General features: G+C 33.0%; 1 protein-coding gene and 1 pseudogene across 7 annotated transcripts; one reads left to right on the plus strand and one right to left on the minus strand.

Moving 5' to 3' along the window:
* Positions 1 to 3,939: 3,939 nt before the first annotated feature.
* Positions 3,940 to 5,207, minus strand: LOC125199521 (uncharacterized; annotated as a pseudogene).
* Positions 5,208 to 5,890: 683 nt separating this feature from the next.
* LOC125199519 (phosphatidylinositol N-acetylglucosaminyltransferase subunit P-like) lies at positions 5,891 to 13,050 on the plus strand. Of its 7 annotated transcripts, none has more exons than XM_089063443.1 (11): positions 5,891 to 6,222; positions 6,307 to 6,352; positions 6,736 to 6,813; positions 7,716 to 7,758; positions 8,397 to 8,468; positions 8,563 to 8,650; positions 9,239 to 9,416; positions 10,873 to 11,085; positions 11,491 to 11,563; positions 11,909 to 12,027; positions 12,156 to 12,508. In XM_089063443.1, exons 7-11 carry the CDS (start codon positions 9,392 to 9,394, stop codon positions 12,278 to 12,280), a joined length of 555 nt encoding a protein of 184 aa, XP_088919569.1. In that variant the 5' UTR covers positions 5,891 to 6,222; positions 6,307 to 6,352; positions 6,736 to 6,813; positions 7,716 to 7,758; positions 8,397 to 8,468; positions 8,563 to 8,650; positions 9,239 to 9,391; the 3' UTR covers positions 12,281 to 12,508. The 7 variants fall into 7 exon arrangements, with proteins under 7 accessions (XP_088919569.1, XP_088919570.1, XP_088919571.1 ...); XM_089063444.1 differs by having other exon boundaries at positions 8,569 to 8,650; XM_089063445.1 differs by lacking the exons at positions 7,716 to 7,758; positions 12,156 to 12,508 and adding an exon at positions 12,679 to 13,050.

Below are 13,050 nucleotides of genomic sequence, written 5' to 3' on the forward strand. Positions count from 1 at the left end.
TACTGCTGATAATCCTGCTGATATGTTCACCAAGTCAGTCCCGCAGAGCAAGTTCCAACATTGTTTGGACTTGCTTAGTGTCATGAGCTGTTAGTTGCCCGTAGAGGGCAAATCTGAGGCAAGAATGGAGAAGTTTGTTCGTCTGATGTTATGATGATGCGTCTGCAAGGGAGAATTCAAGTCAAGGTGGAGATTTGTTAGTATGCCTTGAATTTGTATAGGATTAGGTTTCCTAATTGGGATAGGATTATGTTTCCTAGGCCCAGTCTGTCTAATGTGTGTCTATATATATGGGAGTAGAGCACATAAATTTGTATCTGAAAACCGCAGTCATAATACAATTTGTTCTCCGTTTATGCCCGTGGTCGTAGCCAACACAACGTTGGTGAACCACGTAAATTCTGTGTCTATTTACGTTCTTTTGTTTCTCGATTCACAATTGCCCTATTTGTCATAACAAACTAATACTTTAAAAGTAGGACCCACATCCCACCAACTTTTTCAACACACTTTCCATTACATTTCTTAAAACCCGTGCCGGGTTAAACCGTGTCAAATATTCGAGGACGGAGGGAGTATTATTTTTTATGTAAGCAAGTTGGGTTGGACTGAATATCTATCGATAAATCTTGACCCTGCTCTATCTAAGCCTATTTCATAAGTGAATTGCTAGACTACGCATAAAATTAGTTCTTTTATTGCATTTTGTAATTTCTTGTGTATTTTTAAAACTGATTAAATATTACAAACTAAAAATAGTTACTATGTATAAGCATTTATTATTACTTCCTCCGTTCCCTCACAGTTAAGGCGAAACTATTTGGCACGGAGTTTAAGAAAGAGATATTAAGTGTGTTAATTAATAGAAAAAAAAGGAATATCAAATTAATTTGAATTAATTCTAAATAACAAAAGACAGGATCTGGCTCATCCCTTTAGAATCACAGATTGGCGATGTAGGGAAATTTTCTATGTTTCTATCTTCTTCATCCTGCTTCTAAATTAGTTCTACAATGTTAATATCTAAACTGTAGGAATAATGTAATGTCAACTTAGAGAAACATATGTAAACAAAATGATGTACTTACTCTATCAAAGCAATCTCTCAATTTGAAATTCGAAAATTTAGTCAAATATTCAAGTGTTTCCTTTTCTTTTTCAGCAGTAACTATTGAGTCAGATTTTTTTCCAGTGATCAAAAGCATTAAAAGCATTCATCTATGTCTCGTTCAGTTTGCTCATGGCATCAACAAAAAACTGCGGCTTTCTTTTCACTAGAAATCTATGAGATAAATTTTCAGCACTCATTCTGTTTTTCATCCTCATCTTCACTGTTTATTCCTATTTCCTCTACAATTTTCTTTTGTTTTTTTGATTTTTTTGTTTGATCTACACAAGTGTCCTTGTCAATTTTTCTTTTGCTGCTAATGTCAACAATCTTTAAATCTTTCTGAGATATTGTAGTATACCTAGTTCGCTTAGATATTTCTCTTTTTGATTTAAAATCATGCATAATAAATCAATATCAATTAAACACAATGATATTGTGAATAGCAAGTATCCCCTGTTCACAGCAAGTGCATTATATTACTCCCTCCGTCCCCATTTAGCAGTCCCATTGACTTTTCTGCACTCGTTTTGTAAAAATGATAATAAATAGTTAAAGTGGAGAAATAATAAAGTAAAAAGGAGAATAATGTAGATAAAACTCTTCTCTATATTATTCTCTTTTTTACTTTAATATTTCTCCACTTTAACTATTTATTATCATTTTTATAAAACAGGTGCAGAAAAGTCAATGAGACTGCTAAAGCGGGACGGAGGGAGTACTAAAGTTATGTCAATAGATAAATTATATAATAAATCAATGTCAACAACAAGTATATCCCATATACAGTAAGCACAATCAATAATTAAATTTCATAATGTCAATATAACTATGCCAACAGCGATTCTAATAAGTATACACTATATCAACATCCATCCAAACAAGCATACACTATGTCAACAATATACAATATCATGTCAATGACAAGTATATACCGTTTATAGAAAACACAAGTATTTTATTATCTATGTCAATAGCTATTGTATAAAATGTCAATAAACTTAAAAATTTAAACAAATCCTTAACTGGAAGGAGATGCTTGTTTTTTTCTTTATTTCCAGCGGCGATGTTCGATTCCACATCATCCGCTTCTTCCATTGTGAATCAGCAAAAAAAAATCAGCAGAAATCGAATTCATAAGAAAACAAATCCAGATTTGTTTAATAACACTAAAATTGAAGCAATATACTTAAAATTTGAATCAATTTCTTAACCTGAAGAAGTCTTTTCACCGTTTTTGGTTGTACCGACGTTGACCGCCGATGCGTGTTTCCGGGGACCATCGGCGTTTCGGCCGATTCTGTTGTATTTAGTTCTTCGATTCTCATTATTAACACTTAGAGATGTGGAAAACTGACTTTGTAGGTCTAGGATTAGGAGATTAATAACAATGCTTGATTGATTTTTGAAGATTTGAAGAATTGTATAAGAGTACTTGCAGAATTGCATAGAGTTTTAGAGAAGGCCGAAGTGTTTTGAATCTAATTGAAATGCAACTTTTAATTTTCTGCCATTTTATAAATTAAATGACAAAAATACCCACTAGTTGACATAATATACATGCTATTGACATTTCGAAATTCTGGTGGATGTGTGGCTGAAAATAGATCTCAATTCTCAATTAAGCTAAAAAAATCTCAACATAACAGGACCCATGTAATTATTTTAAATTATTCATACATATTCCTATTAATTTGCCAAATTGTTGAAAATTCAATTGTGAATAGTAACAATTGTGAAAAAAATCAAAGTTATCGATGCTCAACGCCTGGACCTATATGAACATGTGATAGGGACATTGTAACTTTCCTTAAATTTTTAAAAAAATATATATTTCTTCCGTTCCACAAGGATATGCACTCTTTGTTTTTTAGTGCATCCCACGAGAATATGCACTTTCCAATTTGAAACTCTTTTCACTCTAATGAGGTGAGACTCATTCTTCAATTTTACCAATTTTGGATTAAAACCGTGCCAAACCAAAAGTGCATATTCTTTGGGTACGGAGGGAAAATTTCATTACGTACATTTAACTGCCGAATTTTCAACTATATTTGCAGGAAACTGCCGCATTGTAGGCTCAATTTTATTGTGTGTATTTAATTTAATTTAATTATATTAATGGAAATAAAAGTTTTTGAATTTATAGTAGTGGAATTCAGTTATGCATCAAATATGTTGGGATATTTGTATACCAAACCATCATTTATATTTGAATCAGTTTGAAAAAATTGCTTTTAATGACTTCAAAGAGAGAAATACTAGTGATTCTAGGATTATGCATGTCTACATTGGAGAGAAAGAGATGGATGTTCAACTTATCGAAAATAATGACAATAAAAATGATGATACTGAAAGTGAGAACAACAAAGATGGTGTTTATATTAACTCTGACTGTAGGACTTACAAGATGATAATTTTGATGGTTTTTTGAGAGGACAAATATTGATGGAGAAGTCGATTTTGCTAACCAAGATTCTGTAGGACAGCGATAATGGTGATTCGGATATGTTATTTTCATGTTCTGAGACTGATGAAGTATAGATACGTAGAATGAACAAACAAGAATTGGAGATTGGGATGGAGTTTCTTAAATTTTAATCAAATTTAAGAGAGTTGCACAGGAAAATGCAATTGGGCAGAGAGTGGAGATTAAGTTTCAACCTAATAACAAACTGAGATGCAAAGCTTATTGCAAGAGGGCTTGTATGATGTCAAGTGACATCAAAGGTTGAAGATATTAAAGAGTCATATCAATATTCAAGTAACATATCTCCCAATCACTCCCATAAAGAATGGCAATAAAGTCACTAACCTCCACTAGATCAAGACTAGGATACAATTTCCTTTGGTGCAAGGTCCTTCATCAATTTGAGGAAAAAATCATCTACATTTGGCATCGAAGAAGTTGCAGAATCGGCTGAGAATCCCTTTTCACACATTTCATCCATGAATAATCCTGCCTTGTGAACCTCATTTTGCTTTAGCAGACTCCTGATGATGACATTGTATGTTACACGATTAGGACCTCCATCTCTACCAGCAAACGTTTTACCTCCTCGAAAGACCCTTCTTGACAAAATGAACCAATGATCATATTATATATATGAACATCAGGTTGTACACCATTTGACGGAAGTTGATTGAAAAGATGTCTCGCAATGCCATGTTTTCCAATTTTGCATAATCCATTTATGAGAGCACCGTAAATGAACACGTCAGGGGTAAATCCTTTATCTTCAATCAGGCGCAACAATGAAACAGCCTCATTAATCCTCCTATTCCTACACAGCCCATCCAACAATGTAGTGTAAGTTTGCAAATCAGGACGCAGTTGTTGGTCTTCCATATCCTCGAAAAGTTTCCAGCCCTCGGCAAATTTATTTATACTAAATAATCCATGTATCATGGTAGTATAAGTATAGTTATCTCGCACCAAGCCTTTATTGGGAATATCAAGAAAAAGAAGCCAAGCTTCATCGACGCTGCCCTTTTTGCAATATCCATTCAATAAGCTGTTGTAAATTACAATATTAGGGGTACATCCTTTATCTTCAATCAGGCGCAACAATGAAACAGCCTTATCCATCTCCCCATTCTTACACAGCACATCCAACAATGTAGTGTAAGTATGCAAGTCAGGACAACATACTTGTTGGGCTTCCATATCCTTAAAAAGTTTCCAGCCCTCAACAAATCTATATTTACTAAATAATCCATGTATCATGGTGGTATAAGTATGTGTATCAGGCACCAAACCTTTACTAGGAATTTCAAGAAAAAGAAGCCAAGCATCATCAACGCATCCCTTCTTGCAATATCCATTTAATAAGATGCTATAACTAACGATGTCAGGCTTTAAGCCCATCTCTACCATGGAATCAAGTAACTGTTTTCCTCTATCTATTTCACCTTTCATACAAAATCCATCAATAAGTGTACTATATATGACCACATCGGGAGAAATGTTTTGTTGCGTCATAATTTCCAATACATTTGTAGCCTCTTCCATCTTCCCTTCCTTACAATATGCATCGATCAATATAGTGAAAGTATGCACATCCAAAGATATCGTTGAATTGGCCATTTCATTCAATAAAATAAGTCTCCAACATCGGTATGCCTACCATTGTCACATAGTCCCTTAATCATGGTATTATATGTGACAACATTAGACATAAATAAATAAATATAATTAAGATTTTTTTAAAACTTAATAAATATACCTTATGCACAATTAAATGTCCCAACACATTAAAAAAATACATACTTATTAAATATTCATAATACAAAATTAAATGTCCGAACACATTAAAAAGAATTTCATTTAATTAAAAAAATAATTCAAACATAATTTTAATAACATTAAAAATGATATTACTAATTACATGAATTATGAACAAAATACATACAACAAACTTTATAATTAACCTATAAACTAATAAATAAAAAATTAATAAAATTATAATACAAAAATAATTTTGATATTTATATATAAATATTAAACAAAAGTATTATATAATAATAATAATAATAAAGAGTAACACACAATTAGATGACCCAACACATTAAATAACATACCCAAATAGAAAAAATATATAAGCCCAAAACGATTTATAAATTAGGCCCATACATTAAAAAATGCATGCCCAATTCGTATAAGTCCAAACACAACAGATTAGTGGGGAATTAATTCATTTAATTAGACTATAGATTAATTTTAATTCACACACTTAAGGATTAAAACAATACTTTATACAACCTATATAAGCATTTTTCTGAATAGAAGTTGTCGGCGCCGATTTTGGAAACCCTAGCTCATCTCCTCCGCCGGAAACGGCGTCTTCTACTCTAAATCGCCGCCGATCGGACACTACTACACCTTATCGACTCCTTACCAAGACTAATCTCCAGATTTGCAACTACAATACCACCAAAACAACCCCAAACCCTACAAAATCGACACTGAAAAAAACCGACGGAAATTTCTTCGCCGCCTGCTAAACGACGCCTCCGTCGTCGGTTCAACGAAGACGACGGAGAGTTGCGGTAGACCACAGCAAGAATCCTTCTCTTAAGCTACTAAATCAGATCAAAATCGGTTTCTATTACAGGTATATTTCAACCAAATTTTCCTAATCAATCAAAAACGTTGAAGATTAGGTCTATTCTGACTTTATTAATTGTTTTTTTTTCAGAATCGGAGAAGGAGTGGATGACTTTCGATGATTCAAAGAATAGATCGTAAGTATTGGAAAAACAGACCACAAATATTTCGATATAGTTGTTTTAATCTACCAGATGAGATAAGTTACCTCAAACAAAGTTCATTGATTTAATATTTTTGTCAATTTCATTCTGGTACGTTGATAACAGACTATATTCAAGCAGATCTATAATTCTGAAAATTGAAAAAAAAGGATATCACTATTAGGTTGCAAAATTTTGCAAAATCATTGAATAAATGAGGATTTTAATGTATTTTCAGATTGTGTATAAGGCTTTTGTATATATTGCTGTGAAATGAAGATTACATAACCTTCTACTTCAAATTGAAAGTTATTGGAGATTAAATTGTTATGCATTCCTGGATTCTTAAAAAAGTACTTACATTTGTCAATTGACAGGAAAGTGAAAGACAATGAAATATGCAAGAAGGAGAAGGATCAAAGGATATAGCAGCCAGTTCAGCAAGAAAATCAGAGGTATAATAATCACTTGAAGCATCAGTTGATACACCCTGATAGGAGCAACCCTTTATGATTGTAGAACTCTTCAACTTTTTCATTGCAATAGCACAAAATCTGTTTAATTTTTCCTACTTTACAGTTGAATGATATATTTAAAGAAATTGTGTTGTTAAAGGGTGTTCATTTCAAAAGCAACACAGGTTCCAACATGACCTTTGAGTTGCCAAAAGATAAGGATTTATGGTTCATATTGGTCTTAAAAACACATGAATATGCATGTTCAAAAAAAATTTTGCAGAATTTTATTCAGCAGAAACTCATCTTTCCTACTTTACAGATGAATGATATATTTAAAGAAATTGTGTTGTTAAAAGGTGTTCATTTCAAAAGCAACACAGGTTCCAACATGCCCTTTGAGTTGCCAAAAGATAAGGGTTTATGGTCTTAAAAACACTTGGATATGCATATTTAAAAAAAAATTGCAGAATTTTATTCATATGTTGATATCTATGATCTGTTTCTGTGAATTAAAGGTAATTTTGTAATTACTTACCCTTAGAATAGTAACTTAATAGGTATGACATACTTTGCTAATGTGATTTGGTGTCAATATGGGTGTATCTGTTTTTAAGAATGCATCAAATTCTGAAAAATAAGAATTTAATTTGCACGAATCATGTGCTTTTAAATGCATTCATGCAAGCTTGCAATATATATGACCATGCTTGACTGATCTTTAGAAGTTTGTTGTTTGGTCCCAAAATAGATAATATTCTTAACTATTGATTAAAATAATAAACAGCAATTGATATTTTAAAAGAGAATATACTATAATCTGAATTTTATCAACACCTCTGTAATTTGTATGTTCAATATTTTTTTCATTAACATAAAAAGTTTACTGTCATATTCTGCAGTGTCTGCGTGCAAAAAGACTAAAATTAATGTTGTGAAGCCAAGGTAACTATTAAATCACCTAATATGTATGCCACACTTTGCTAATAACTGAGTTAATGTTGTCATTTTGGTGTCAATATGGCTCTTTGTAGAAAGCATAAGCAAATTCTGAAAACAAATATTTTACTTTGCATGATTCAATATGACGGTTTGTAGAAAGCATAAGCAAATTCTGAAAACAAATAATTTACTTTGCCTGATTCATGTGATTTTGAATACAATGATGCTTGCTTGGAATATCTATGAGCCTATATTTGTGAACCAATTTTCTCGCATGCATTCTTTGGAAGAGAAGTTTGAATTTTGGTGCCCTATAAACAAAAAATTAGAAAATAGAAACATATATATTATATTAAACTTTCTATATTACATGTATTCTGTTTTGGTAAACGTACCAGCATATCATGAAATACTACTTCCAAGTGCTATCATTGTTGTCTCTAGAATTGTATTCATAAACACGGATGCAACAACCCTTGATGGTGGTGTTGTAACTTTAGGTAGAAGATTGTCCTGCAACTAATGAATGTTGTCATTGTTTGAGATACAATGCTTTCTGCTATTGAAAAGAAATATTCAAAAATCAGTGACTAATTTAAAGAATGTATGCAGTATTTAAACCAACAGCCTATTTTGTGCAGGAAATGATCCCAATAGATTGCAAATAGAAGTGGCAAAAAAGGCAAATCAATGAACACAAATTCTAAAATGAGGTCAGTGCCTTTTTATGAGAATCAACAGATCACTTAAATTGAATAAGACTGTGTATTAAGTTCAGAAACAGGAACAAATAATTTCATTCATTAGTTGCAGGAACTTCGTGATCCAGAATATGAATGAGAGATGGCACTCAAGATTTCACAGATGAGGTGCATCACAGCAATGACAAATACAGGTTAGAAAACTACCTTCATTGTGTTGTGCTGTGCTAAGTAGTTATGGAAACTTATAAAAACATAAGTAACATTTAGACATAATATGAAACTATAACAGAAAAAAATAGTGATAAAGCAGAAATGGCAAACTGAATGAAATACCTTAAAAATAAAGACTGCAGATTCATAGAAGAATACATAAATAATAAATGAGCAGTGCTTTAAGTGAGAATAGATGAATTAAGAAAAAGAAAGATTCTGAACTATTTCTGATGATGATTCTGCTGAATGATTTTGGTTGAGAGAGTTTAGTGAGAGTGAATGAAGGAGTGAGTGGAAGGGGGTATTTATAGTGCTCACCTCTTAAGCATGTTGTTGGAAAATTGTGCATGTTCCCAAAAAAAACATAATCATGAGAGACCTTCCACATAACAATTATTTTCTATTTATAAAAAATAGTATCTAATAATAATACTCCAGACTTAAAATATTACAGATTCATGTCTCATAAATTTGGCCTATTTAATTTCATAAGTCATCAATATTTTAAGGTCATTTAAGGCCCAATTCATTTCAGCAACTATTAACTTCACTTGTATTATATATAGGTGACTTGTTGAGTTAAAAAAAAAACCAACCTTAAAAATATAATAGCCGCCTCTCACTCTCAACTCTTCAGAAAAAGGAAAGAGAAGGAAAAGAAAAGCGGCCTCTCTCTCTTCACTCTACAATCATTATAGAGAGAAGATAACATTGCAAGCATGGGCGGCTACAATCAAGACAAAGGTATGTAATTCTTTCTTCTCAAGTTATGTCATGTATCTATATTTGACAACATAGTCATATCTAACATACATGAGCATAATGTTGATGAGGTATTAGAGATTATAAGAGTCAGATTTCAAATACAATTACTAATCTTTGCAAATATTAATTCTAGAATGCTTTGCAAATCCTATCATCTATTTATATAATAAGATGTATTATTTCTCCAATTTCTTTTCACAAACGAATTCAATGCTTAGTTTTCAAAATATATATACTACTCCCTTGATAGGTTTTTCATTTAGTATGGTTCCTACTCTCTCCGTCGCTCTCTCTCTCTCTTATTTTTCATGTTCTAAAATTTTAATTTCATTCTCTCTTTCTTTCTCTTTTTTTTCTTTTTCTAAAATTGTAACAAGCAAAATACTTTACGGAGAATGGAGAGATCAAGCATTTCTAATCACGGTCACAACTTAGCATTAAACACAAAAGGAAACTTAATTCATGTAGGCTTAAATTCAGATAACATTATCAGCATGTAGCCCAAATGTGAAGATCTTTATGATTGAAGAAGGTCAAAGCTATAGAAAAATCCAGTCTTACAAGTAATATAGGTTCAAATTTGTTTTCATCAAATATGAAAACAATAAGGACAAAAAGCAAAAGTAAACTCGAATGCATGGAATACGCATTTGGTTTGGATCCTTTAAACAGTGGCATTGCGCATCAAGTACATTCTTTCGGAATCAAATCCACATAGAAAAAGGCCGAATTTAAAACAATAGCACATAAAAGTATGGAAGAAGATGATATCTCACCGAAGGGAGTCCAGAATCAAATAGAAAATCGTCTCACCAACAGAATAAATAAATAAAAAAAGATCCAATCTTTCAAGTGACTACAAATTCACGGAAATCTTCCAAGCAACTAAAAAGATAGACAATGAGGATTATCCATTTTCCCGTGATCTGGAGTTTCACCAATCGCGTAATAGATTGTGAGATCAAACCAGCCATTGCTCAAATTACTCACCACACAACAGAAAAAGGATACGATAGCGCAAAATTAAGCAAAATAGAATGTCAAAAAGATACCAAACAGGAGGAAAAGATCAACATAAATTCGTTCTATCCAACTTACTTCAAATCTCTACGTTGTCTAATCCAGTCACCAATATCATAAATTAAACGCAGTCCCTTACCAAAATCGGATCGAGGAGAAAAAGAAAGATCTGGGACTCACCAAATTGTTGTGAAGAATTGGAAGAAAGAGAGGGAAGTAAGTGGAGATCTATATTTAGGAGCGCTTCCAATTTGTATAGCATATGGCAATGCAACCAACTGTAACCTTTGTAATCCAGATATCATTATTATAATAATACTTTATAATTTATTATAATGTTTTTAAGTTTCCTTTCTGAAGATTCTACTTTGCGTGATACTAAAGTCGGCTTAAACGTTTAACGTTTTTATCACAGCAACCGAAATTAGGATGGAAGAGCGTTGCTCTGTCAATAGCCCACGACAGATTCTGAGCTTCTCCAAGACCCGGGCGGCCAACGTCTCCTTCTCCGATGCCGATCACCGCTCCCAGACCGAATTAGGCGAATTAGGCATCTCCGGCGAGCACGGCCCCAAACTCTCTGAGGTTTATGGATTCGTCGGATCCATCACCACTGTTGTTTTTACAGGTCCAATTCATCTGTTCCTTTCGAACAATCACCCACTGTGAATAGTATTGTTACGTTGATTGTGCATTTTTCTCAATTTTTGCTTATCGTGATTAATTTTTAGGGGTTGTGAAAACCTGTGGAATTGTATATTACTGTATGGTGTATATTGTCACTAGAGTTTTAATATGCTGGATATTATTGAAGCATATTTAAGGATAAAGCGCCATTGGATCGATTATATATTTTCTTGATTGCTTGTGGCGGTACACATATGTAGATGGATTATATGGGGCTGTGATTGAAGATGCTAGATGATATGATAAATATTCGTGTGTAGTTTCTCATGTTTGTTGGAGCTTGCAGAATCTTGAAGATTAGATAATTAGAATAGCAGCTAACAGGTTCCTTTTACTCGCGCAACAGTCATATTCATCGTGTGGGCGTATGTTCCTGACCATTGGTTGCATTCTATTGGGATCTATTACTATCCAAGCAGGTTCGTGTTTTCATATGCTTGCTTGCCTTTGTTGCGGATTCTCTCTAAAATGCAATAATATGCTTACTCCTGCAATGATCATGGAAAATTTAAGGCAACTAAGATGAACGAAATTCCTCTAGTCTTGTTAAGTTCTATACTTTGTTTCCCAATAAGTTATGATAGATAGAGTGCATGTCAAAAATAGAATTAGAAACATAATCGAGTTTCCTCTACAAACTTAAAGCTATCAGATTGATTAGTTTAGCAATGGAATTGATGAATAACACATTATGGCTACATTACCTTGGTTAATGTCTTCTATATAGCAGTACATGCCTTGTGATATCTTGAAAACTTATTCAGGTATTGGGCTTTGGCGGTGCCAACTTACGTGATGGTGACGATTGTGCTGGCCGTCACATTTTATATTGGCATGAATTTTATGTTAACTCCTCCTCCTACCTCCTTAAATATAATGTTTGGTAAATTTACTTCCTAGTTTTTTTCTTACACTGTACTTATGATATTCTCAGGTCCAGAATCATCAATAAGGATTGATAAAAATGTGTTCTCATGTAGCATCAAAGATAGTAACTAATAATCTGAGCAGATGAATTTAGTAGGGAAATGCTGAGCAGTGTCCCTTTAGTAGATGATGACGAGCAGCCAATTGAGCCTATATCTGACATAGGCATTAACAAAATTAACAAAATCATGTTCGAAAGCTTCAAATGAAGGTGTTTGATTTGAGTAGATCATTCTGCATGTATCTAAAGTTAGATTGTAGGACTTTCTCATTTTTCCAGTTACCTCGTAGAGTTTATGAAACAAAATTAGACCAAGTGATTTGTGGTGAATGCTATTAAAGCTATCTCTATGTCTTTACCATGTACTTATAATTTAATTGGGTTGAATTATGGAGCTGAAGGTCAGTTTCCAGCCTGCCCTCAAATTTGATGATAACTTGTTGCTGCCTTGGCCTCGAATAATCAGCTTTGAGAATTTTCATTATAACAAATGAGAAAGTTTATATATACGCAAAAGTGTTACTATTCAAATTGTTATACTCCTACAGAAGTGCTGTTTTTGGCTTTTCTATGTTCTCTCTCACTCGCTTCTGCCGCCACAACCAGGTACCACAACACCACCACCAGCCACCATTCAATCAACCAGATCTGCTTCCTTGACCAATTGATGATGAGTCAGTGACAGAGGTTGCAAGTTGTTGGGCTGCTGTGGCTCCTATTGCATGTCATCCTCACTTGGCTTCAATTTTGGCATATCAAATTCTTGGAGAAAATTAATTTTGGTAAAGATCGGAAATTTCGTGAATTTTTAGGTCCAAGAGAATGTTATGTACACAGAGAAAATTAAAAATCCAAAATTTGTTTATGCTTAAATTATTGAACATAAAATGGAGTTGTTCATTATTTCTATAACTTTAAATAAACTAGTATCACGCCCGTGCGTTGCACGACTCATTTTATCGGGCGTTGCACGACTCA

This window comes from Salvia hispanica, chromosome 2 (assembly GCF_029641045.1).
Source record: "Salvia hispanica isolate PSC_SH4W2 chromosome 2, Shi_PSC_v1, whole genome shotgun sequence".
NCBI lineage: Eukaryota > Viridiplantae > Streptophyta > Magnoliopsida > Lamiales > Lamiaceae > Salvia > Salvia hispanica.